The sequence below is a fragment of the Nannospalax galili genome, unplaced genomic scaffold (assembly GCF_000622305.1).
Source record: "Nannospalax galili isolate Female #2095 unplaced genomic scaffold, S.galili_v1.0 scaffold1331, whole genome shotgun sequence".
NCBI classification, from domain to species: Eukaryota; Metazoa; Chordata; class Mammalia; order Rodentia; family Spalacidae; genus Nannospalax; species Nannospalax galili.
In genome coordinates, this window is record NW_008330679.1 from 1,022,879 (window position 1) to 1,046,789 (window position 23,911).

The following is a 23,911-nucleotide window of genomic DNA, read 5'->3' on the forward strand; positions in this document are numbered from 1 at the left end:
GCATCCTACCAGGGTGGTGAACTGGTCCACACAGGCGTTGCGGATCTTCTCTGGGGTGGCAGGGCTGTCTAGCTGGAAAAGTTGTTTTGCATTATAAGCTGCATGCTGAGCTCGAGCTGCACGGATGGCATCCTTGATGGCAAAGAAGATGGAAGCGGCTAGGAAGAGAGGCGGCTCCCCAACAGCCTGAATGGACAGAACACAGGACAGGGAATCAACCACAGTAGCTCCAGTCTCATGTCACCACATAGACCCAGGAGGCCAAGCACTGAGCCCTGCACCAGGATGGCTAGAGACATCAGGGAAACTCCACCCAACACTAATGAAGCCACACCAAATACAGCAAGAAGGGGCAGCCAAAATTAACCAGGTGTTTAGGACGCATTTCTTAAATGACTGACCTTCATGGGCATATTTCTTTTACCTTTCTTTTACCTTACACTATATAATTTTCTCAGGTAACACCATGTAAATACACAGTAAATAATTATATGATAATACACCATTGGAGGGTCTATTAAATATTTTTATTGAGACAAGGTTTTGCTGTGTAGCTTTGTCTAGCTTGGTACTATGTAATCCAGGTTGTCCTTAAAATTATAATAATTCTCCTACTTCAGCTCCTTGAGTGCTGAGATTACGGATGTAATCCCATGCCTGGCTACTACTTTATAGATCAAAAAAATTGACATGAATTTTAGGCCTTCTCTAGGTTACTAGTCAAGAAGAACAGTCTTCTGGCAGCTCTGACAGTAACACTTAGTAGGCACTGCAATTACATGTATGTGTAGTTAATATGTAGATCAGTTGGGATTATAGGTACTTCCTAGCAGAGGTTGTCTGTTCTTCTCCACAAAGCACAGATGAGAGACCACCTGTATCAGAATCACTAGGGTTACTACTAAAGTGTCTGTCTGAGGGCCCTATCCCCTGGAACTACTGGGTCAAAATTTCTGAGGCTGTGATCCATACAGGTGCATTTTTATCATGAGTCTGGTGACCCCAATACATGGTTCTCTTGTGAGTATCAATGGCCAGGGTCACAATGTATTCCAGGCCCTATCTGCCCATGACAGCTTAGCAAACCATGAGATCAACAAATGTTTCAATGTCTACAAGTCATGATTTGTCTTCCTTCATAGATCTAAACTTACTTCCAATCATTCTTTGTACTTCTTGGGAACAAGAAGAAAGGGAGACTCACTACCAAAAAGCCAAGGGAACTAGTTCACAGTTCCTTAGGCTTTGTGGTAAAGCTTTAAGGTTGGGTCTCAGCAACTAGAGATGACAGAGTGTATGGTAAATACCACCCACATCTGCAGTGAATTTGCTGATTGTCTCAAGGATACAGGGATGCTATATACGTAAATCATCCCTGAGCATCAAGTACCATTAAAACATGCCAGAGATCTGGGCATAAATTAGGATTTGATCCACAGAAATTGACTAAGGAATCCGTTTGCAACTACACACAGGAGTCAGTTTCAGATCATACTAAGAATGTGTGCTCAGCCTAGTTCCACTGTTCTCGGCTCTGCTGCTTCACCAAGGCCGGTGTTGATCCTCTTCCTTCTTTAGCAAGAATCACTTGCAGACACACCAGGCTGAAACCGCTCATCATCCCTGTGATCTCCCACACTGCAGGTCAGAAAGTGCCACAGATCCAGAGCAGCAGTACCTTGGATGCATAGATGGCCTTCTTGTTTGGGCAGTCACGGAGCAGGGATACCCTGAACTCAGTGGGGATGCTGCCAAATGCAGGGATCTTGTAGGTACTGGGGCCTCGGGTATGCAGAATGCCCTCGGGAGAGTAGTGCAGCTCCTCCATAGTGAAGAGGCCAAGGCCCTGGACAAACGCCCCTTCTACCTGCAGGACAGGTGGAGACCATGGTTACCAACTCCCCACCAGCACCCGGGACAGATATTGCTAGCTACAATGGATGCAAAGCCTGACCTCAATAACGGGGCCTGAAAGGAAGCCAGAACAGCCTTCAACTGTTTGCCTGGCTCTTGCCCCAGTCCCAGGGTAGTTCTGCTGGCCTGTCACTGAGCTTTGACTTGGGCAGAACAAAGGTGGTAATACTGAAGGTCAGTCCAGAACTTACCAGCAATTCTAGGAGAGTGATAGGGTGATAGGCAGATGGAGATGTTGTCCCCATGTCACCACTGGTGACCCAACATTGAGAAGCAAGTTCATGGGAAGAGTTCCTTGGGTAGTAAATCCTTTAAAATTTGTCTCCAGCCTTGTTGGATTCACACTCCTGCCTGTTCTCTGGGAGGAAGTGTCCCTGCTCTGGCTTACAGATCTAGGGTACCTTCCACATATGCTGGTCCCCATCTGCCCTCCAACTCCCCTATTCAGAAGAGTGATAAGTGGCACTACAGGGACTGAACAAGCACTTACCAGAGAGGCCACTGCCAATCATCTTTGCACAGTGCCTGATGCAATGCTTGCCTGAAGGGGGTACTCCCCCAAGCAGTTGTTCAATGAATGTGTGTGTGTGTGTGTGTGTGTGTGTGAGAGAGAGAGAGAGAGAGAGAGAGAGAGAGAGAGAGAGACTTGTTCAGCCCATTAATCCCATGTTTTCCCAAACTGGTTTTCTTGGGGCCATTCTTTGCTTCCTCATGGTTAAGCCCATGTCTTTTACCCCTGGGGACCTCTACCACCCCAGGCTTGGTATTATTTATTTCCTGGAAGGTTATTTACCCAATGCCCTGGGTGGATGAGCAGTGAAGAGAGAATCAATTCTTCTCACTCCAGACCCAACTATTCATCCCAGTTCCCTTCCACATTGTGCTCATTCTCAAGTGCCGTATGTGTGTGTGTGTGTGTGTGTGTGTGTGTGTGTGTGTCCACATGCATGTGAGCACCCTATGCTTCCCCATTCATCATCTTGGTCTCTGGGGGTGTGGTTGCACTTTCCAAGCTAAATCCATATTTATTTATTTTCTGCCTTGAGACTTGGGTGAGGCGTCATCAATATAAATCATTCTCTGGAGGAGATTCCCTAAGCTAAGTACTATGCTCTAGAATGCTTAAAAATGACATTGGACAGCATACTGTGTAGCTGGTGATCCTTGAAGGGAAATATAAGGCACACTGGTGGCCTACTCTGTCATCACACTGGTCTCCCAGAGACCTTACCTGTCCAATATCAATGGCAGGGTTCAAACTGGAGCCAACATCCATGACGATATCTGTACGGAGATTCTAATGGAAGGAACGCAGGTAGTTTGAGAAGAAAAGAATGCCGGAACCACACAGATGTGTCTTGATGACAGGCTATAAGTCCCAAACCAATACCACTTTCTCAAGCACAGAGCCCTGAGCACACTGAAGCAGAGGTGTTAAGATCCCACAAAGGGCCTGGAAAGATGGCTCAGCAGTTAAGAGCACTGACTGCTCTTACAGAGGACTCAGGTTCAGTTTCCAGCACCCACATGGCAGCTCACAATCTTCTTTAACTCCAGTTCCACAGGACCTGACACCCTCTTTCAGCCTCCACAGGCATGCGTGCACATGATGCACTTACGTACATTTAGGCAAAACATTCATATATAGAGAATAAAAACAATTAAAAAATAAAGATTCCCACCACATCTGGACTGCCACTGTCAATGTCTGAAATCTTAGCAGTTAAAGGGTAGGGAGCAGCAATGACCGCTGAACGCTCATGTGGAGAGAGACGATCTCCAGGCACCTAGGGCTTTGAACACCAAGTCTGGGAAGATCATGTAAGAAAACAGTCAACAACCTCCAAGGGCTGAATCCAGACCATGCTGATTTTAATTGCATTAAATGATTGAGGGGCCAGAGGTACAGCTTAGTTGGTAAAGTGCTTGTCTTATATGCACAAGGCATAAAAGATCCCCAGCATCACCAAAAAAAGGGTGGGAAAAGTGTAAATGGTTGAAAAAAATACAAGGAAGATTTTGTGACAAGGAAAAATTATCTAAAATTGAAAATTTAATGTCCACAAGTAGCATTTTACTGGAGCACAATACCACTCATTACTGCATTCACACTACAGTGATAAAGTCAAATGGTTGAGGCAGAAACTGTGCGGTCCCCAGCCCAAGTTATGAGCTCTCTGGCCTTCATCAAGTATTCACCTGTCCCCTGATAATGAGGTGTTATTTCCCAACCAGAAAACTCATCTCCACCAGCTCTTCAGATTACAATTCAATTGTTTCTCTTTTCTTCTCTCTTAGGGCTAAAGTTTTGCAAGTGTCTTACCTTGTGATCCCCTGTTAAGCAGTCAATTTCTACTTCAGAGCAAGCTACCCCATAAGTGAAATAGTGGAAGGCATTCCCAGAGTTTGTCTTAAAATCGTAGCCAAGGTTGGGTGTCCTGGGAAAGAATAAAGAAGATGCCATTCGTATGTTAGAACAAACTCACCCTCTTTCCATACACACATCTTGCCTCACCAATCTTTACATCCTGAGGTTTTGACCATTCTCCCTTAAAGCCTTTGTATTTCAAATACTCTGAATCTTTAATGAAACTCAGGTATTTCCAGGCACTTGGTTTGTATTTCATTCTCCCAGAGCCCACATTAGGGTCAGTCTATACAACCTGGCACCACTTAGCTGACATGCTGTTCAGACAAGACATTTTAAAACAAACATGAAACATTTCCAGTTAAATTTCCCAAAGAGAACTAAAACATTATGATAGACAGTTGTGATGGTTAGTTTTGTCAACTTGACACAATCTAGAATCACCTGGGAAGAGAGTTTCATGAGGAACTGTTTGTATTAGGTCAGCCTGTGGTCATGACTGTGAGAGATTTTCTTAGTTGGGTGGTAAGACCCACCCTGAGCATGAGAGACACGTTCATTTCATAGGTTAGACCAGACTGTATACGAGAGAAGAGAGTAAGCTGAACACAAGCACACATGGACCCATTTTTCTCCACTCTGGACTGTAGATGTGATGTGACCAGCTGTCTCAAATTTCTGCTACTGTAGTGATAAACTGTAACCTGGGATTATGAGCTAGAATAAACTCTTTCTCCCATAAATTGCTTTTGTTGGAATATCTTATCATAGCAACAGGGCAAGAACCTACGGCAACAGTAAATATGCAGTAAATATGATCTTTTTTTATAACTCCAAAGTTGGATGGATGGGCAGGGTCTCTAGCTAGTGACACTGCTACTTAGAAGATGTGTATTCCTTTCTACATCTCACTGCACTAATAACGTTCTATTGTACTCTGTGTGTTGTAATGAGACCACAGGCTCTAATTCCTCTTTTTGCCCTGAGGAAAAGTCTCTCTGAAGAAATATGATGCCTAGGTTGAGAAAACACACGGGTTGCCCCAGTGCCTGACTTGGTACAACAGAGCCCCATATTCTGCAGAATGTGGGTGTGAGAGTTATTTTTTGTCAACTTGACACAAACTAGAGTCATCTGAAAAGAAGGAACCTCAATTGAGGAATTACTTCATTTAGAGTTTTCAATACACTGTGGGATGGGCAAAGAGACCATACTTACTTATAAAACCCAGTAGCAGACAAGCTCACTGCATTTGTGTAGGCATCGTTAACCTGAGGATAGAAACAACCATCAAGAGGAGACAAGTGTGGTTTCCAGAGACCCAACCCACCATTAAAATTTTGTTATTAAAGATTTGCAGGTAACTGGGCTGGAGAGATGGCTCAGTGGTTAAGAACACTGGCTGTTCTTGCAGAAGACCCGGGTTTGAATCCCAGCACCCACATGGCAGCTAACAACTGTCCATAACTCCAGTTCCAGAGGATCTGACAGCCTCTTCCATCCTTTGTGGACATTGCACGACACAGGTGCACTTACTTACATGGAGGCAATACACACATACACATAAAATAAAAAATAAAATATTTTTAAAAAGATTCACAGGTAAGAAAACTAAGGCTTAGAGAAACAAACATTTTTGTCCTGGGATCTTCACTAGGCAGATAATATATGTGGCTTATTTACTGGTGTTCTCTGCTCATAAAGGACACTGGACTATGGGAGCTGGTAGTCAAGGACAAATCTCAGATCAACAGGTTGGATGAAAGAAAATTACTGTCAAAGCTATTGTGAAAATATTACAATTGTCCAACAAATCCATGCTAATGGCATAAGCTGCAAGAATTAAGCTAGAGTTGAGCAAAGTTCATGTATGCGGTACTTAGGAGTATTGGGAGAGAAGTCAAGATCATCAGAGATGCACAGAGTAGAGATGTGGCAGACTAGCTTGTTTTCTCTCAAGCTATTGAGGTGGGGTTGTTCTATCATGTGGTTTACCTATAATCCCAATTTGTTTCTCTCTCTCTTTCTCTCTCTCTTTCTCTCTCTCTCCCTCTCCGTGTGTATGTGTTTCTTTTCTTGGTGTACTGCTGAGGATTGAACCCAGGGCTTTCCATATTCCAGGCAAGTGTTTTACCAGTGAGCTATATCCCCAACCCTTGACTTTCTGAGACAGTATCTCACTAGGTAGCTCAGGCTGGCCTCAAATTCACGATCCTCCTGCCTCCAGCTGCGATTATAGGTATGCACCATATCTGAGAGTTCCTTGAGTACAGGCAGCTGGTCTAGAAGTTAGACAATTGGGCTCATTCTTATTGGGAGTTTTGGTCCAATCCTAGCATCACAGTGGTGATAGAAACTCTTGTAGAAGACCTCCCAACTCTTTCACAAATGGTATTTCAGTGGCCCCAGACTCAAAATCTGGATAAGAAAAAGGCTGCCAGTAGAGGCCCTCAGAAAGATGAGGTTTGAGGAAGACACACCTCATCAAGCCTTCTGGACATGTATGGTGTGAGACCAGGTTTGGGTGATTCCACCCTTTAAAGCTTGGAGAGTGCAGAATCCCAATTCCCAGAAAACTGTCAAGATCCTGGACCAAAAATTTTCCTCAAGTGACTTCCCTCAAGGGGCTCAGCAAGGCTAAGCTTGTACCTGTCCTATGAACCAGATATACCACCTCAAACCCTGTTTGTCTGTATGACTAGACTATCATCTATATATGTTGTGGTTGTTGATGTCCACATTTGCAAAAGCAGCTTGCGCCACTTCAGACTTACCCACTCTTTCCAGGTGCCTTTAGGCTTCTTTGTCTTGAAGGGTTCCAGCCTTTTCAGGATGGTCTGACAAGCTTCCTGAAGGAATCCCCACCACATACCAGACACATCAGTGTTCAGAGACACATGCAGTGGTCTCTGCAGCCCAGGTGACACCCAAGACCACTTGTAAAACCCAATGGCCTACAGTGCCATCTCTAACAATGTTTGCCCAGGGTGACAATCAGATTGCCCTACCACATCCCAGGGGTGACCAAGACCCAGGGTGGAAGCCAGAGGCCCCTGATACTGAGCCAACATTAACTCTGGTCTGGAGAACCCCTCCTCACACTGTGTCTAAGCTGGAAGAGAGAGAGTTTCTGAGGGACTCCCAGGGGGATGCCTCCTTCCATCAAACTCCTTGTTTGATTACATCCCCCTCTGTGGGACAGAAGAGGCTGGGACCTGGCTGACCTCATAGTCAAATATCAGTTTCAGCCCATCCATCATGTTGTGGCCAGTTCCAATTCTCAGGAGTATTCTTTCCCAGAAGCCCCTCCTTTTGCTCCAACCCTCCTCCCAGTCTGTGCCCAACCTTCCTGACTCTGATGGAAATGGTTATGGTGGAGTCTCTCTTCTTACTGGGCATTTAGAGGAATGGCATTCTCCTGGGAAGCAGAACAAAGTCATGGCCACAGCCAATGGGCCACATGGATCCATTTCATACCCATCACGAGTACCCCTCAAGATCCCAAACCTCAAGCCTACTCTCAGTCCAGGTTCCCATAGGCTCCTCACTTACGTAAACGGCCTGACCATTGATGTCAGTACTGACAGAGGCAGCCGTGGGAGAGGTGTTGGGTACAGTATTAGTGCTTGTCTCGCTGATATAAATCATGGAGGTGGGGATTTTCAGAGTTTTGCTGGCCACCTGCAAAAGAGAAAAATCACTCTCGAGATGATCATGGAGCTTGGTTGCCTTCTTCCCAGGACACGGTTCACGTTTACTGTTAGAGGACAATGAGATTATAAGTTCTAAACTACTGTTCTGGGATGTCGACACATTCGGCTGAATTTATACTTTTTAGTGTGGTTTGGTTGGATAAGACATTTATAAACCTAGCAGTGACTAAAAGTGCCCTTTAAAGCAAATGCTGGATTTTCAAACAGTTCAGTCTGGACAATCCTCAGCTAAGCAGATGTTCTGACTGCAATCCAGCACCATTAGCCCAACTCCCCTGTGACGTCTTGTGGAGTGTGGGAAATGGACTAGTATTTTTACGCACAACAAGTTCAGAGCTCAGGATATTGGTAATGGAGACTGCCTGGCCAATCCTTCTGCACAGATAGGGAAACTGAGGCCAGGAGGGGAGAAGACTTGTCCAAGGTCATGTGGGAATGTGCTCTGAGGTCTATTGCTTCTTCTGGCACACGTCACGGCTCAATTTCTCACAGCATCTTCCTAAACACCAGACATCCCAGGGCCAGACCCAGTCTCTAGGCCACTCACCTGGACCATCTTGGTGTGAAGGCCTTGACCCATTTCAGTACCCCCATGGGTCAGTAGCACTGAGCCGTCAGTGTACACGTGAATCAAGGCTCCTCCCTAAGGAAGGAGAAGGAAACAGGCGAAAAAAAAAAAAATCGGTAAATCTTAACTCAGTTTAAGATTTGGAACTGAAGGTATGTAACACAGTAAAAAGAAAGCCATCAGTATCATTTTAAATATAAACCCCCAAGCAACATTTTAGATATAAGCCCCAGGCAACATTTATACAGTATACATCTCATTATTTAATCACGTAGCCCTTCCACAGTAGGCAAAATGTTTTCTATATCTCTTTGTCTCTCATTCTCAGAAGGAAGTAGGACATTCATCTCTATCCTCCCCCTATACCTGAAGAAACAGGATAAAAAAGACAGAGTGGCTGTGTCAGGAAGAACAGGAACTAGAGTTTGACCCCAGCTCCAAGTCTCACTCTTCTGTCACATACTAGACCACAGGGATATGCAATTTCAATTTCATTTCCGTAGCAGAGAGATCCTCAGTCAGATCTATTACCAGTGATGAGGGATTTCTCTTGTCTTATTAAAAACAGGGGTTGAAGGGAATGATGCTCTGGTCCAATGGATACAGACAAATTATATAAAGCAATTACCTGATTCAGGAAAGAAAGAGTGAAGCTTATTCCAAACTTGGTTGGGATTATGCACAGTCCTCTCTTTTTCCAACAATTCTCCCTGGAAAGAAAAGAACATTCTTTTTGGCTTTGTTTTAGTTGTTTTGTTTTGTTTTGTCTTAGGGTCTCCCTATAGCCCAAGCTGGCCTGGAACTCTCGATGTAGAGCAGGCTGGCCTTAGTCACACAGAGATCTGCCTTCCCCTGCCTCCCAAGTGCTGGGAATAAAAAGGAGTACCACCAAGTCCATCTTAAGAGAGCATTCGTATAGAGCTTTCTCTGCATGTTTGGGTCTGGTTGGGCACTTCAGTCAATATCTTTGTACCAGATCAGAGCAGGCCATCCTTGGAGCCACTTAACAAGTCACTGTCATAACTGAATTATACCCCAGAAGGGCAGACAAACGTGAGAAGTGGAAATCTGGCTTCTGGGTCCCACAGTGCGGGTAATACAGACTTCAAAGTACTGTTACTTTTCCTTTGTATGTGGATTCTGTATTGTGTCTGTGTGCTCTAGTGACTGTGGACTGCCCTTGTCCCGGAAAGGAAGACAATGATGCTTTCTCTTCATATTTGTTCGTCTAAGTAACTCTATGAAGAGGACAGAGCTAGTACAACTATCTCTGCTTTACAGAGAAATGGAATGACTGCCAAGGTCAAATTTATAGACTAGTTCCAAAAGTAGGCACATAACTGCAATGTCCCCTGATCCCGGGCTGAAGATCATCACCAGATCTTAAAGGGGTCAATGAGCTGGCAAGTTCAACAGCCTCAGATGTCCATTAAATCATCAGCTTCACATTTGGGTTTCAGCAGAAAGGCTGGACTGTAGCAAAGCAAGAGTGCATCAGAACACTGGACTCTCTGACCCTGGCACTTACTTGTTGAACTTCTCAACTTCGATCTTCCGAGCATGATACTGAGAGTTTGCTAGGCATTCATCCCAGCACCTGGGCAAAGTGAACCCTTCCAGCTTCTGGTTGAAGTGAGTCAGGTCCCCTTCTTTGTACATGTTTTTCCTCCGTACCTTCCCAAGGAAAGAGACACTTAGGCCTTGTTGGTAGCAAGACACTGGGGGTGGGGAGTCAGCCTAAAGCTGAGCTTCCAGGCCCCTCTATAGCATTTGCTTATCCTCTGCTCTCCCGGGAGATGCCCTTGGTAAGAATCACTCTTCCCCTACATAGGCTAAGCCACTTGGGTCTCCTCACCTCCTCTGCAGGCAGCCCACAGGTCACTGCAACATCGCTCATCCAGTGCTCAGCAATCAGCATCCCCTGGGGCCCCCCAAAGCCCCGGAAGGCAGTGTTGGAGGGCAGATTGGTCTTGCACAGCCTCCCAGTGCCCCGTATGTTGGGGATATTATAGGCGTTGTCCATGTGGAATAGAGCTCGTTCCATTATCTAAAGCAGAGGGAACCAAAATGGGAGAGAACAGTGAAATCTCTGATTTCTTTGGCATCTCAAATTACAAACTTCAAGGGCTGCACCAGGCTTGTCGTCCCTGGGCTACTGACCACTGTTCCAGTTTCCATGTGATTTCAAAACAGAATAACCTTGAAGAAATACATGACAAAACACGTAATTAAATTTCTGTAAACTAAAGACAAAGGGTAAACATTGAAACTACCTAGATAACAGGATGCCTTATCATTAGAGGAAAATTAATCCACAAGGCAAGAGTTCTCATTAAAAACCATAAAAACAGAAGTAATTGGAGCAGGTGCTGAGAGAAAAGCTGGTCAAGCCCTGAATCCAATGCCCAGTGAGTAGAGCCTTCAGGAATAAGGTAAAATACAAAACAACAGTAGCAACCCAAGCATTCTCAGATGGAGGACATGAAGAAAATTTGTTCTCAGACAACGTGTAATAAGAGAGTGGCTAAAGGAAATGCTCTAAATGGAGAAAAAGAGGAGGAAAGGAAGAACTTTGGAATATTAAAGAGAAGAAAATACTGTAAGAAAAATGTGATTAAAGCAATAACCTTTTTCTTTCCCTTTGAACTTTTAAAATTAATTGACTTTTTTATTTATCTATTTTTATTTTATGTGTATGAGTGTTTTGTCTGCATGCACCACATTCATGAAATGCCTTCCACATTCATGGAGGCCAGAAGCGGGTGTCAGATCTAGTGGAGCTGGTGTTAAGGGCAGTTTTCAGCTTCCATGTGGGTGCTGGGAATTGAATCCCAGTCCTCTGCAAGAATAACCAGTGCTCGTAACTGCTGAGCCATCCCTCCAACCCCTATTTCTGACATTCTTGGCATGGTTCCCAATATATACAAAGGAAATATTTAAAATGATATAAATAATAATATAAAATGGGGAGGGGTGTAAACAGTCACAAAGGGAAGCACGCTTTATTATACTATACTATACTATACTATACTAATAAGAAAAAGGACAACCCAACTAGACTATATAAATTGTGTATATTAAATATGTCTAGCAACCAACAACATACTACACAAATATTGAAACTTTCAAAAATACAGATAAAGCAAAATGAAATTCTATGAAACATTCAAGTAACCTACCAAGAAGACAGGTGCTAAAAATAGAATAGAAAACAAAAATGAAGGAGCAGACACATGCCCTAATATATCAATAATCATAGCAAACATAAATAGTATAAATAAAAATAAAGGACAGAGATTAACACATTTAAAAATATGATCCAACTTCATACTATCTTCAAATATTCCTCTAAAAAACAACAATAATACAGGCAGAGTGAAAGTAAATGCATAGAAAAGTATAACATACGAACATTAATCAGAAGAAAGCAAGAGTGATTTTAGTTACATCAGCTAAAGCAGAATTTAGAACAAAACTATAAAAGAGAGATTATATAATAATGTGCCAATTCTCCCAAAATACACAATAATGCTGATTGTTTTTGTTTCAAACAAGAGAGATGAAATATGTAAAATAAAAACAGGTAGTACTAAAAAAAGATACAGAAAAATCCTCAATTACAGTTGGAGATTCCCGGGTCCCTCTTTCAAATTTGATAGAAGAACTAGACTGACAATCAGGAAAAGATAAATAAGAACTCAACAATCATCAGCCAACAGCAGCTAAGAGACACTCACAGAACATTCTACTTGTGGTTTAAAAAAGAAAGAAAGAAATTCTCCCTGAAGATATATTCACTTCCTAATTGTGGGAAGTGGGAACACTACCTTAAATGGCAGCAGGCTTGATAAAGTCAAGGACTTTGAGAGAGGTGGCTTATCCTGGATCACTGAGGTGAACTCTAAATGCAATCACATATCTCTAGAAGAGAGGGTAGGGTCAGACGAAGACAAAGAAGACACAAGGCAGATGCAGAAATGGAGTGACAGGGCGAGTCAAGGGTCTGCTGGAGAATCCAAAGGATGGATTCTCCCCCAGAGCCCCAGGACTATAGTCCTACTGACACCTGGATTTCAGACTTCAGGCTTCTAGAACTGCAAGAATTTTCATTTCTGCTACATGTATTGTCAATGAAACTGAATTTTGCCAGAGGATGTCTATGTACTTGAATCTTTGTGTAATGAACTGCAACCTAACTTGGTTCATAAACTAATATAAAAGTACACTTTTGTAACAAATAGTAGCATCTCATCCAGAGCAGTAGCCAGTCACAGTCACATATAGTAGCCAAATCACCAAATCATGTTCAAACAAGGCAATTAACACAGAGGCCCCAAACTAGTCAAGGTGCAGAGAATAAGAGACTGAGCACTCTCTCAGCCCTAAATGGGATACCTATATCACATCCTTTCCTCCCAAGACTCAGGGACCATTGTGAAGGAGGGGACAGAAAGATTATAAGAGCCAGAGATGGTGGATGAAGACAAGGAAACCATGTGTTCTGGACACAGCAGGGCAGTTGCACATATGAACCTGCAGCACTGACAGCATGCACAAGACCTGTGCAAACCCAAGTCATACAAAAACCCAGCATGGAGGATGGAGATGAGCCAAAAGAACTATTGACAATTGGCAGCTGTTGGGGAGAGGGAGAGTCGGTTTTCTTTAAGGGTGTGATGCTGGGTAGGTTGACCAGACTCCAGCAGGTGGACTCACATCCAAGAGCATCAGGGGAACACAAATTAGACTCAATGGGCCTTTAAAAGATAGTAATAACAATAATAGAGGACATGAAGTAGGGGCAGCAGTAGGGCAGGGGGTGGAGATGGGTCTGCATATGATCAAAATGCATTGTATGAAATGCTCAAAGAATCATAAAAGCATTTACATTTAAAAAAGAGGCAAATACCAAGCTGTAACCAATCCAGCCATTTCTATGCTGCACTACTGTCCACAGATGCCACCTGCCCACCCTCGCTCAGCCTCTGGTTTTAAAGGCTAGCTGCTTTGTGAAGTTTTCTTGGCTCAGTTAAGCTTTGCTGAATTTAATTTGTCCAAAGCGTTTATTTTACACATAAATTAATATTACATTCATTTGTATATATAAACACACATTGTTCATTCGTCATGCATAAGATGTGTAAATAACTGCTAGTTTGGCAAACTATCTTGAACAGGGAGGGTTTCAAATCGTCGACATGATACGATCACCTCTCTGCTTAGAGATTAACCAAGGATGAGAAGCTGAAGGTAGGGACCAGTTAGGACACAACTAAAACAACAGAAGGCAAGAATCGTGGAGGCTAACAGGCTGTAGGGTGCACCCTTGACCTCCAGTACCTGAATTCAGGGCTGGGTCCTACTTACACTCTGAGAGAGATCCTGGGTGTTTCCAGAATTGCTGAAGTGATCCACCTCCAGAGCTACAATCTTCCCGGTCTTCATGAAGCCAACCTGGGAAAAGGAGAGTGAGTTCTCAATAGCGCCCTCTTCTGTCCGTCTCTGATCCTTCCCTCCTGCATACCCTGCCTGAAAAAAAACAGAAAGATCAAGAACCTTGTATTTAGCCAGGAAGGGATGTCTGCCACCAGTTATCAGCATGTCTTCATCGCGGTCCAGCATGCAGCGCACAGGGCGGCCTGTCCTGAGTGGGACCAAGATGGTTAGAAACCCGGGAGCCTTCAATAGCCCAGCCCTATGAGTCTGAGCAGACCTTCCTTTCCATCGGCTCGCTGAACCCATTTGCACAGAGCTGCTTTCCTGAACAACCCAGAAGTTCTAAGATGGGAGCCCTGTCCTCAGCCCTGGGAATCTCACTGCCAGGTCTGGCAGATAAAACATGGTTACATGGGTCAGTACGCAAAGAAACTAGCAAAGTTACCCTGTCCTTAGGCCCAATGGTTCTAAAACCAAGAACTGTGAGAATTCAAAACAGGGGGGGAACTATTTTCAACAGGGGAAGGATCCAGAAAGCCTACCTGACCCAGTTGGCTTGACCTCACTTCCCAGAGCTTGCTGGGAGAAGTAGTTCTTGAAACTCACTTGTATGCAGCCAAGGCCACTGCCGTGGACAGCACAGTGCTCCGGGTCTCCTTCCCTCCAAAGCCACCTCCCAGTCTCTTCACTCGGACTACAATCCGGTTTTCTGGAACACCCAACATTTTTGCAACAAAGTTCTATGGGAAAGGAAAAAATTCCTTGCATTGATGCATCCTGTGGACTTTTTACAAACCTGACTCCAGCCTGCCCAACACCAATGCTAGGAATTCTGGAATTCCTAGAGTAGAGAAATGATTCTCTCTGCCCAGTGCTGGCTGGTGTCAGGGTCAGCAATCATTGGTCAACGCAAACTGAACTTAGGCAACTCAGACATTTGTTTTTAATGGGGGGGGCGGTGATCACATCATACTTGCAGAACCCAAATCATCCCATCTGGCAGGAGCTGCTAACATCAAAAATGCTGGCAACCACTTTAGCATAACAGGCAGTTTAGAATATTCCAGCTGCAACTGCTGAAGTAATGTTCCCTATGACTAACATTCAGCTCCCATTTTATTAAAAAGATGAGAAAGTTGGGCAGGATATGCCTATGTAGCACCAAAATGATAAAAATGAAAGCATACCAAACTCTAGTGCAAATACTAAAACTCAACTGATTGATGCAATAACCTTACCAAGTTCCATCTTACACATGAGGAAATTGAGGCAGAAAAAGTTAAATGACAAGCTCAACGGCAGCACCTCAGTGGTGATAGGGTATGGTTCTGGGCCAGTACTCACGTCCCTTTTAGGATCAGCTCAGATCTGCCTCTTCCCATTCCCTATCCCACCCTCCTGGTCTGTTAGGGACTCTCTGGTCATTGCCCCCACTGTTCTCAGCTGACCTAAGTCACCTACCTGGGTTTTCATGGTGTTCTGTGTACTCACAAAGAGTTCCATCTCTCCTGCCTCGCCTTTAGGGATTGCAATGGTGCAGTGAGTCTCCAGGTAAAAGTGCTCCTGGCCACCAATATGCAATTTTCCTGCGGAAACAGTGGAAGCCTTGCCCAATGAGCCCAGTGCTACAGAGAGGTATGCTTATTAAAGGAAGGGTATGCACTCTGCCAAGGAACTGCCTGCTCACAGGTGACCTCTGTGTTTCTCAGTTTAATGTAAAATGGTCTCAAAGTCTTAGCAATCTACAAGAAACATCTCTTACTTCAATCCTCCACCCAAGAAAGAAGCCAGAATTGCACTGAATACATCAGGTGCAAAGTCCTCTCCTCACAGCCAGTGGACATCAGGGACTTCCAAAACTGTGATTGTAAAGCTTCAGAAAGAGTAAAGAAGGAATTGACAGATGTGACTGAAAACAGGAGTGTCTTCCAGAACAGAAGCCATCAGGCCTGTTGGAGAATTAGTTAGCTTGGTGATGATTCAGTGATGCTTAAGAGCCGATGTAGAAAGCAATTTCAAGGGGGGATAATCAGTAGCCTTGCCCTGGGCTTGGAGCTGTGGACCCAGAGTCAGAATGCAGGGAATGTAGGGAGGATATGGAGGAGTAAAGAGAGCAGAGGGTGTGTAAGGAGCATCTTCAGGAGTCTGGGGAGAGTGAGCAATGTGTATAGTTAGAGGAATGAAAGATCCAAAGCTGGAGTCATCTGTGGCCATTATGCACCCTGCACAGTCTTCCAAATGTATAATCTAAGATCACTTATGTACATCCAGACCTGAGACAGAGAGTGGAGATTAAAATGAGGGAGGTTCCATCCCAGCCAACTGCCTACACTTTCATTCCAAACATCAGAGGGGATCATGTTAAAAAATGCTAGCAATCACTTCCTGGCTCCAGGGTTCTATGCATAGCACCAGAATTCATTTCACAAGCCAGGGCCACCCACCCATCCCTACTGTCACATGGTGCAGCTGTACCTGAGACAACATTGTCAGCTTCAGAAAAGCCCTTCTTGATATCTCCTTTCTCAATCTTTATCTCAGAGCCATAAAAGGAGTTGTTCTTTATAGCATCCTGGGGATCAAAAAGAAGCTTCAGAAACGTGGCTTTACAAGAAGGAAGATGGCTTCTGATTGGAGAAAGAGGGGCTTTCTGAATTGCTCCCTTTCTCATCTCATAAATGCATCTCTATATGTTCATTCACACACTTAAAGCCAGTTCTACACTGGTCCAGGGAATCATGTTCTGTCTATCCCCTAGTGGTGGACAAACAGCTTTGGTTCTTCAGGAAAAGCAAAGAATCCCAGATGGAACCAACTGCAGCAGAAGTTTAGAGAAAGAGGAGCTCAATTTAGCCATTAGTGGATACAAATTCCAGGGCTGGAAGAACTTCCAAAATCCATTTACAGATGCTCCTTAACTTATAAGGGGGATAACAATAAACCTATCATAAGTTGACAATAATCATGTCAATAATGTATTCAGTATACCTAATTTACTGACTGAACACCACAGCTTCACCTGGCTAACCTTAAACATACTCAGAACACTTAAATTAACCTACAGTTGGGAAAATAAACACAAAACCTATTTTAAAATACAGTCTTGAGAGCTGGGCATGGTGGCACACACCTGTAGTCCCAGCACTTGGGAGGCAGAGGCAGGCAGATCTCTGTGAGGTCAAGGCCAGCTTGGTCTACATAGTGAGTTCCAGGACAGCTGGGGCTACAGGGAGACCCTGCTTCAAAAAGACCAAAAAAAAAAAAAAAATACAGTGTTGGACAGCTTGTGTAATTTGAGTATCGTTCTGAAAAGTGAGAAGCAGAGTGGTTGCTGGCTATGCTTGTGAACCACTGTGAATTTGAATAATCAAAACATTGTTTAACTCGAACCAAGGTAATCCTGGGAGTATCTGTAGTCAAATCTCCATCTGCTGCTCAAATTGAAGGTTTTTCCTCTCAAGGATGCTCTAAAGGAGTATTTGTAGCGACAGGAGCTCACTGCTATACATAGCAGCTTTATTAGTTACCTCAATTGTGATAATGGCTGGAAGGTCTTCATAGGTGATTTTCACCCCTTGAGCTGCTCTCTGCGCATGCTCTGGGGTATCAGCGACCACAGCACCAATGATGTGCCCAACACAAGTGACCTAGGAGCAGAGACATACTTAAAGAGTGTGATTGGAAACTTCTTGTGAAGCAAATTATATATAGATTGCTCTAAAAGGCAAACGAAGCCCCTATCCTTACAGTCAGAGCATATTTTAGGAATTCCCTGGGGCTTTTTCATTTCCTCATCCTACTGACTGAGGTCATGTGCATCTTTATTAGAGCTTAGAATCAGAATAACAGGAGCCAGACATAGAGCTCGCTGGCATCAGGATAGAAGCAGATTTCATCTCAATGACCAATTCTCGTGTTTTAGCTCTGCTAGCCTACTGAGAAGTACGGTACAGACCATGAACACTGGTTATTCATGACTGTCATGAGCAGAATGAGAGACATGGCACCAGAAAGTGTTTACATCAACTCCAGTCTGCTCCAACACTTTTGGTCTGTTATAAAGAGATAGAGACCCCAAAGACAAGGTCACAACTGGATGATGATTAGATTGTGGCCTTGACTCAGCTTCAATATCTTTCCACCACACCACTCTATTTTATGTGCTACTTTCTAGATTTGTGCCAAAGCCCCTCAAAGGTCACACTCATGTCATAAATTTCATCTAGATATTCCAAATCTATGGCTCACAAAAGCTGGTTTAGTCTTGATGGCACATTTGTTTCAATTTATAGTGATTGTTGTTACCTTTTAATCATTCATTTCCATAAAAATTTTGTATGTTGCCAGGCATGGTGGCACACATCTTTAATCCCAGCACTCGGGAGGCAGAGGCAAGGGGATCTCTGTGAGCTCAAGGCCAGCCTGGTCTACATAGTGAGTTCCAGGGCAGCTGAGGCTATAGGGAGATCCTGTCTCAAAAAGACCAAAAAAAATTGTGTGTGTGTGTGTGTGTGGTATATGTGCATGTATATGTTCATGTGTGTGCCCATGCATGTGTGTGGAAGCCAGGGGTCAACATCTGGCATTTTCCTCTGTTATCTCCACCTTTACTGAGACAGAGTCTCTCACTGAACCCTGAGCTCACTGACTGACTAGACTGACTGGCCAGTGAGCTCCAGGAATCTGCCTATCCGGATTATATATATGCCAAAATGCCGAGCTTTTTACATGGGTACATGGGATTTGAACTCAGGTCTTCATGTTTATACAGCAAGCACTTAACTGACTGAGTCATCTCCCCAGCCCCCAGATCTATAAACTCTTAATAGATCCCTTTCAGGGATAACATTAATTAAACATCCACCATAAAATAAACAAAGAATATTGTTATCCAGCTTATCGTTTTTAGGATGTAGGGTTTCTAATAACACCAATACTTAACATGCAAGGCTCTGATAAGTATCTCTGAAGGACAAAATTAAGTTATTGACCTAAGTGGTTCTGCAGTATTGACCTGCTTGTACCAAGTTGACTCACTAACCAAAATGCTAACAACCTTCCTGGAGATCTTGACAGTGATAAAATAATTTGTTCTTCTACCAAAGGCTTTATAAATTTACTCCCTAAATGCTGTTCTAGTCTTTGTGTTTACAGAGTTTTGTTCTTTCCTTCACCTTTACAACAGTTTTTAAAAGGTAATTACCCTTCAACAATACCTACTTACATCTAATTTACAACATTTAATTGATATCAGAATTATGAAATGACTGTCCAGGAACTATCTTGTGAGTAAAGCATTAGGAGTTTGTAGCAACTATCTTAAGGGCCTGGAAGTTATTACAGATTTTCATACAGTTGAAATCAATAAATAAACTCTCATAGAAACAGGTTATCTACACAGAGTAGTGGTATTATGATTGCTTCCCACTTCACTTTTTTAAAAATATTTTATTTATGCATATGAGTGTATTGCCTGCATGTATATAAGTGCAATGCCTGTGGAGGTCATAAGAGAGTGTCGGATCCCCTAGAACTGGAGTTATAGACGGTTGCTAGCTGCCACATGAGTGCTGGGAACTGAACCCAGGTCCTCTGCAAGGGCAGACAATGCCCTTAGCCGCTGAGGCATCTCCCACACACACACACTTAGCTTATTTAATGTATTCTTATTTTCTTTCAATAAAAGAGCTTAATTGTATACATCAGGAACCAAATTGATAATTCACGTACAATCACCAGCTTTGTTCTACTCCCATTCTGGCACAGAGGCATCCTCAAACACAAATAGCAGTCATCAATTAAATAAACAAATAGCATATTCTGTCCCTTATGGATTGTTGTGAATACTGACCCATTGGATGATGGCCACAATACATGCAGGATTAGGAATTTGGAGCAATGAGCCCAAATTAAAACTTTGATATTTATTCCAGTTACTTCAAATAACAAGTATAAATATACCTTATCCTCTGCAAAGACTGTTTCGTCATTGCAGATGCCAGTTACATTACTCTTAGGAATATCCTTTGAGGAGAGGAAGCAGACAAACCCTGGCACCTTCTTAGCTTCGGAAGTGTCTATGGACCTGCAAGAAGGAGCAGAGTGAGGGGCCAGGTCAGCAAACTGAAGCAGAAGATGCATCATCTAGCTGGATAACCTGTCTCATTTTAATGCACTTTCTCCCATCCTAATTCTTCCCATCTCTGACTTCTTCTCTGTTAGATTCTAATTCATTTCAATTCCATTCTGAAAATGCTGGTTAAATGCCTACCATGGGGAAGCCACTGTGCCAAATGCTGCTGGGGACGGAGGATGAATGAGACAGCCCCTGTCTCCATGGATCAGATACTATGCCCATTCTGGACTCCAAGAACAAAGGAACCACATTCAAGTGAGCAGCATAGACTCTGGAGAGCTTTGCCTAAAATCCATCTTTCCAGAATCACCGTATCAGGGGCCTTTGCCATGCCATGAATCAAATGGCCCTGAACATCTGCACACGGAATCTCAAGGAGAAAGCCTGTTCTAACAGTCTACAGGGCAGAGGCAGTTCAGGGAAAGGGCTAGAAACTGCCCTGAAAGAACCACCTTCCCAACAGTTAATACACACACACACACACACACACACACACACACACACACAACCCTGAAATTAATTACCATTATCTGGGGATATGGGTATTGCATGTGGGGAAACTGAAGCTTAAGAGAGTTAGTAGCTTGTCCAAAGTCACTCTGCCAGAAAAGAACATAACATATTGGAGCCAAAAGAAGTGTGAGGATGCAACAGTCAATGAAACTTCCAGTCCTGATTGTCAAGCTCCTGCAGTACTCACCTCCACCCTCCTCCAACCATTCACAAACTGCTTGGATGGAGGTTACTGGAGTATAGATGAGGTGAGTCACTGCCCTGTCATCATGGGCTCAAGGCAAGGACAAAGCAAAAGAATTAACCCCTAGCTATCAACCATATTAACTAAAGCGAATATTCCTCCCCCATGACCTGGAAAGCTGATTCACTTGCTAGTTAATTTGTATCTGGTTCACTATTCTGGGAGCAAGTCTCCAGGCTAGGAGCCCAAGAAAGAAAAAAAAATCATTGATGAGGAGACGTGGGTCCCTGCAGTGGTGGGGTCTGAGAGACAGAGTTCTTGATAGTTCTACTCTATCACAGGCTGTCCAGAGTCACCAGGTGCTGAAGCTCGGTCTCTAGCTTGAACATCCACAGGTGGCACAATTCCTAATGTTACTTGACCTCACACACAGACCCTGCCACCTTCCAACCCTGTCATCGGTGGCAAGTACCTTCCCTCTCTTGTGCCTTAGTTCCTCAGCTAGGCTTGCCTGTAGGATTGTGAGGAATAAATGAGCCAATATATGTGAAAGATGTGAAACGAGGTGGCATATGCCATCCGAATCTTAAGCATTATGATAATTACTGTTATTATTATTGAAGTGGCAATTCTTGCTCTTCAGGCTCCGAGTATTTAACAAACATATGAGTGACTATTCTTTGCTAGCTGTTATATGGACACAATCACTGCTCCTCACAAAACCCTGTTGCAAGTGGGGAAACTGAGAACTTCAGGTCTCAGTGGCTAGCCCTAGAGAGAGGAGATTCAGTCCAATTCTGTTGCTCTAAGACCATGTTCTCTCCCAGCAGTGCTAGCTGAAGTTCTTCAGAAATTCTGCACATATGTTCAGCACAATCTCTAAGTACAAGTCTAATCTGGCCCTATTAAGAGCCTGTCAGCTGTCGAGCATGGTGGTATACCCTTTAAGCCCAGCACTTGGGAGGCAAAGACAGGCAGATCTCTGTGAGACTGAGGCCAGCCTGGTCTACATAGTAAGTTCCAGGGCAGCTGGGACTACAGGGAGACCCTGTCTCAAACAAACAAGTAAGCAAGCAAATAAACAAAGAGCTGTCAGCCACACTTGGGAATCTTCAAGTCAAGTATAACCTCCTGTTCAGTTCCCAGGTATTCCTGTCTACCTCTCTGACTAGAGCCTCTTTCACTCTCCCACCAATAGACCTTCAAGTGCCCCGAGCCTGAATCCTTCTCTGGATGGTATATTTGAGATGACTTCCTGTCTCCTCTCTAGGTTGGGAAGTCCTGGAGGAGCCCCTCATCTTTGCATCCGCAGCCCCTGGCAGTGTGGGAGCTCTGCCTTCTCACTGGCTCCCTGGGCAGCAGCACTCACGTGATCTTGGCGTGGGCCCGGGTGCTGGTGACCAGCCTAAGAGACAGTTCATTCTCAAAGCGAGGGATGTCATCACAGTACACAGCCTCCCCTGAGGCTTGCATATCAGCAGCCAGGTGAGGCAGAGGCCGGCCCACCATGTCCTCCTCAGACTGATCCTTGGGCACCTCCTGAAACAAATGATCACCCATCAGGTTGAGCTGCTGAGGACTATTCCTCTATAGGCCCAGGGGACACTGGAAGCTAGAGAGAGCCAGATGGCAAAGCTACTCTGAGAGATTGGAATGGATGAGGCTGAAAGGCCTTTAGAGGTAATGGACACAGAAGGATGCCTAAGAAGTCACTGACCATGGTGCTCATAGTGTGAATATATCAAAGGGGAGAAAAGGAACTGAAATATGTATTGACTGGAAACTGGATTATGCTACATTTATATAATAAAATAGAATTCAACCATTAAAACCATACCTTTGAAAAATTTAAACTAGAAGAATGCTTGCATGAAGTATAAAAGCAAGACAAAAACATTCTATATGAGTATATGTATAGTGGCTAGTTCTGCACAAACATAATACATGCTACAAATATCACATATACAAATCCACACATGCACAGGAAAAATAGAAATAAAAATATGACTGTTTCTTAGAGTTGGAATTTTGGGTGAGTTTTAAAGTTCCTTCTTTATACTTTACTGTATTTTCCAAAATGTTTTGAGAATACTAATTTTATAATCAAGTTCTATTTTATTTGTTTTTCAGAGTAATAAAGTATCAAATACTTACTGAGTATTTATTATATGCCAGGAACTATCTAAGCAATTTAACTATGTTTCAACCCTAGGGATGAACCCAAGGTCTTAACCTTGATAGATCAATGCTCTACCACTGAGCCGCATCCCCAGCAAAAGCAATTTAATCCTCAACCATTCTATGAAGCAAGTAGATCATTAATCACATGTGCAGATGGGTCTAATTGGCTTGCCCAAGAAGTAGAGGAGGTAAATACTTTGCACAAGGTTATACAGTTATGAAAAGGAAAACTTTGGCTCATCTGTAGGTCACCACATACTAACACAGACTTCAGCAAACTGCAGCCTTTGAGACAAATATGGGCCACTACTTGGCTTTGTAAATAGTTACTGGAATTTAGTACACTCAATTACCTTTGATGTTTTGTTTTGTTTAGAGACAATCTCCTGTACTCCAGGTTGTAGCCAAATAGCCCTGAACTCCTGAGCCTCCTGCTTCTACCTCCCAAGTGCTGGGATTACAGGCATGCCATGCCACAATTGCTTTAGGAGGTCCTAGGGATGGAACTCAGGGCTTCATACATTCTAGGCAAGCACTCTGTCAACTGAGCTGCATCCCAGGCCCTTCATTCACGTATATGTCTAAAGTTGCTTTTGTGTTGCAGTGACAGAATTGAGAAATTGTAATAGTGACTGTATGGCCATAACATCTGAAAAGTTTATAGGAAAATTTGCTCATCTTTTTACCTAATATTTCTCAAAAAGTTGTAGCTGAAAGAACGGTGTGTGTGTGTGTGTGTGTGTGTGTGTGTGTGTGTGTGTGCGCGCACGCGCGTGCACATGCACAGACTTTTAGATTTACACATTAGCACCAAAGAGGGGCTAGAAAAGACTAAATGGATTTTGCTTTTCCCTAAAGAACAGATTGGGACAAGAGTCTAAACCTAGAGAGAAACGTT

General features: G+C 43.6%; 1 protein-coding gene across 2 annotated transcripts in view; it reads right to left on the reverse strand.

Moving 5' to 3' along the window:
• Xdh (xanthine dehydrogenase) overlaps positions 1–23,911 on the reverse strand; it is a 65,030-nt gene that overhangs the window by 1,634 nt on the left and 39,485 nt on the right. For both annotated transcript variants that reach the window (XM_008850982.3, XM_029555025.1), the window contains exons 17-35: positions 22,202–22,371; positions 19,961–20,084; positions 17,527–17,646; positions 16,475–16,571; positions 15,461–15,585; positions 14,606–14,739; positions 14,120–14,207; positions 13,931–14,017; positions 10,419–10,610; positions 10,092–10,237; positions 9,192–9,273; positions 8,543–8,638; positions 7,835–7,963; positions 7,057–7,131; positions 5,501–5,553; positions 4,238–4,352; positions 3,146–3,211; positions 1,679–1,867; positions 10–186 (exon numbers count right to left, since the gene is read on the reverse strand). In XM_008850982.3, the coding sequence (XP_008849204.1) occupies positions 10–186; positions 1,679–1,867; positions 3,146–3,211; positions 4,238–4,352; positions 5,501–5,553; positions 7,057–7,131; positions 7,835–7,963; positions 8,543–8,638; positions 9,192–9,273; positions 10,092–10,237; positions 10,419–10,610; positions 13,931–14,017; positions 14,120–14,207; positions 14,606–14,739; positions 15,461–15,585; positions 16,475–16,571; positions 17,527–17,646; positions 19,961–20,084; positions 22,202–22,371 (2,265 nt within the window). The remainder of the gene's footprint in view (positions 1–9; positions 187–1,678; positions 1,868–3,145; positions 3,212–4,237; positions 4,353–5,500; positions 5,554–7,056; positions 7,132–7,834; positions 7,964–8,542; positions 8,639–9,191; positions 9,274–10,091; positions 10,238–10,418; positions 10,611–13,930; positions 14,018–14,119; positions 14,208–14,605; positions 14,740–15,460; positions 15,586–16,474; positions 16,572–17,526; positions 17,647–19,960; positions 20,085–22,201; positions 22,372–23,911) is intronic.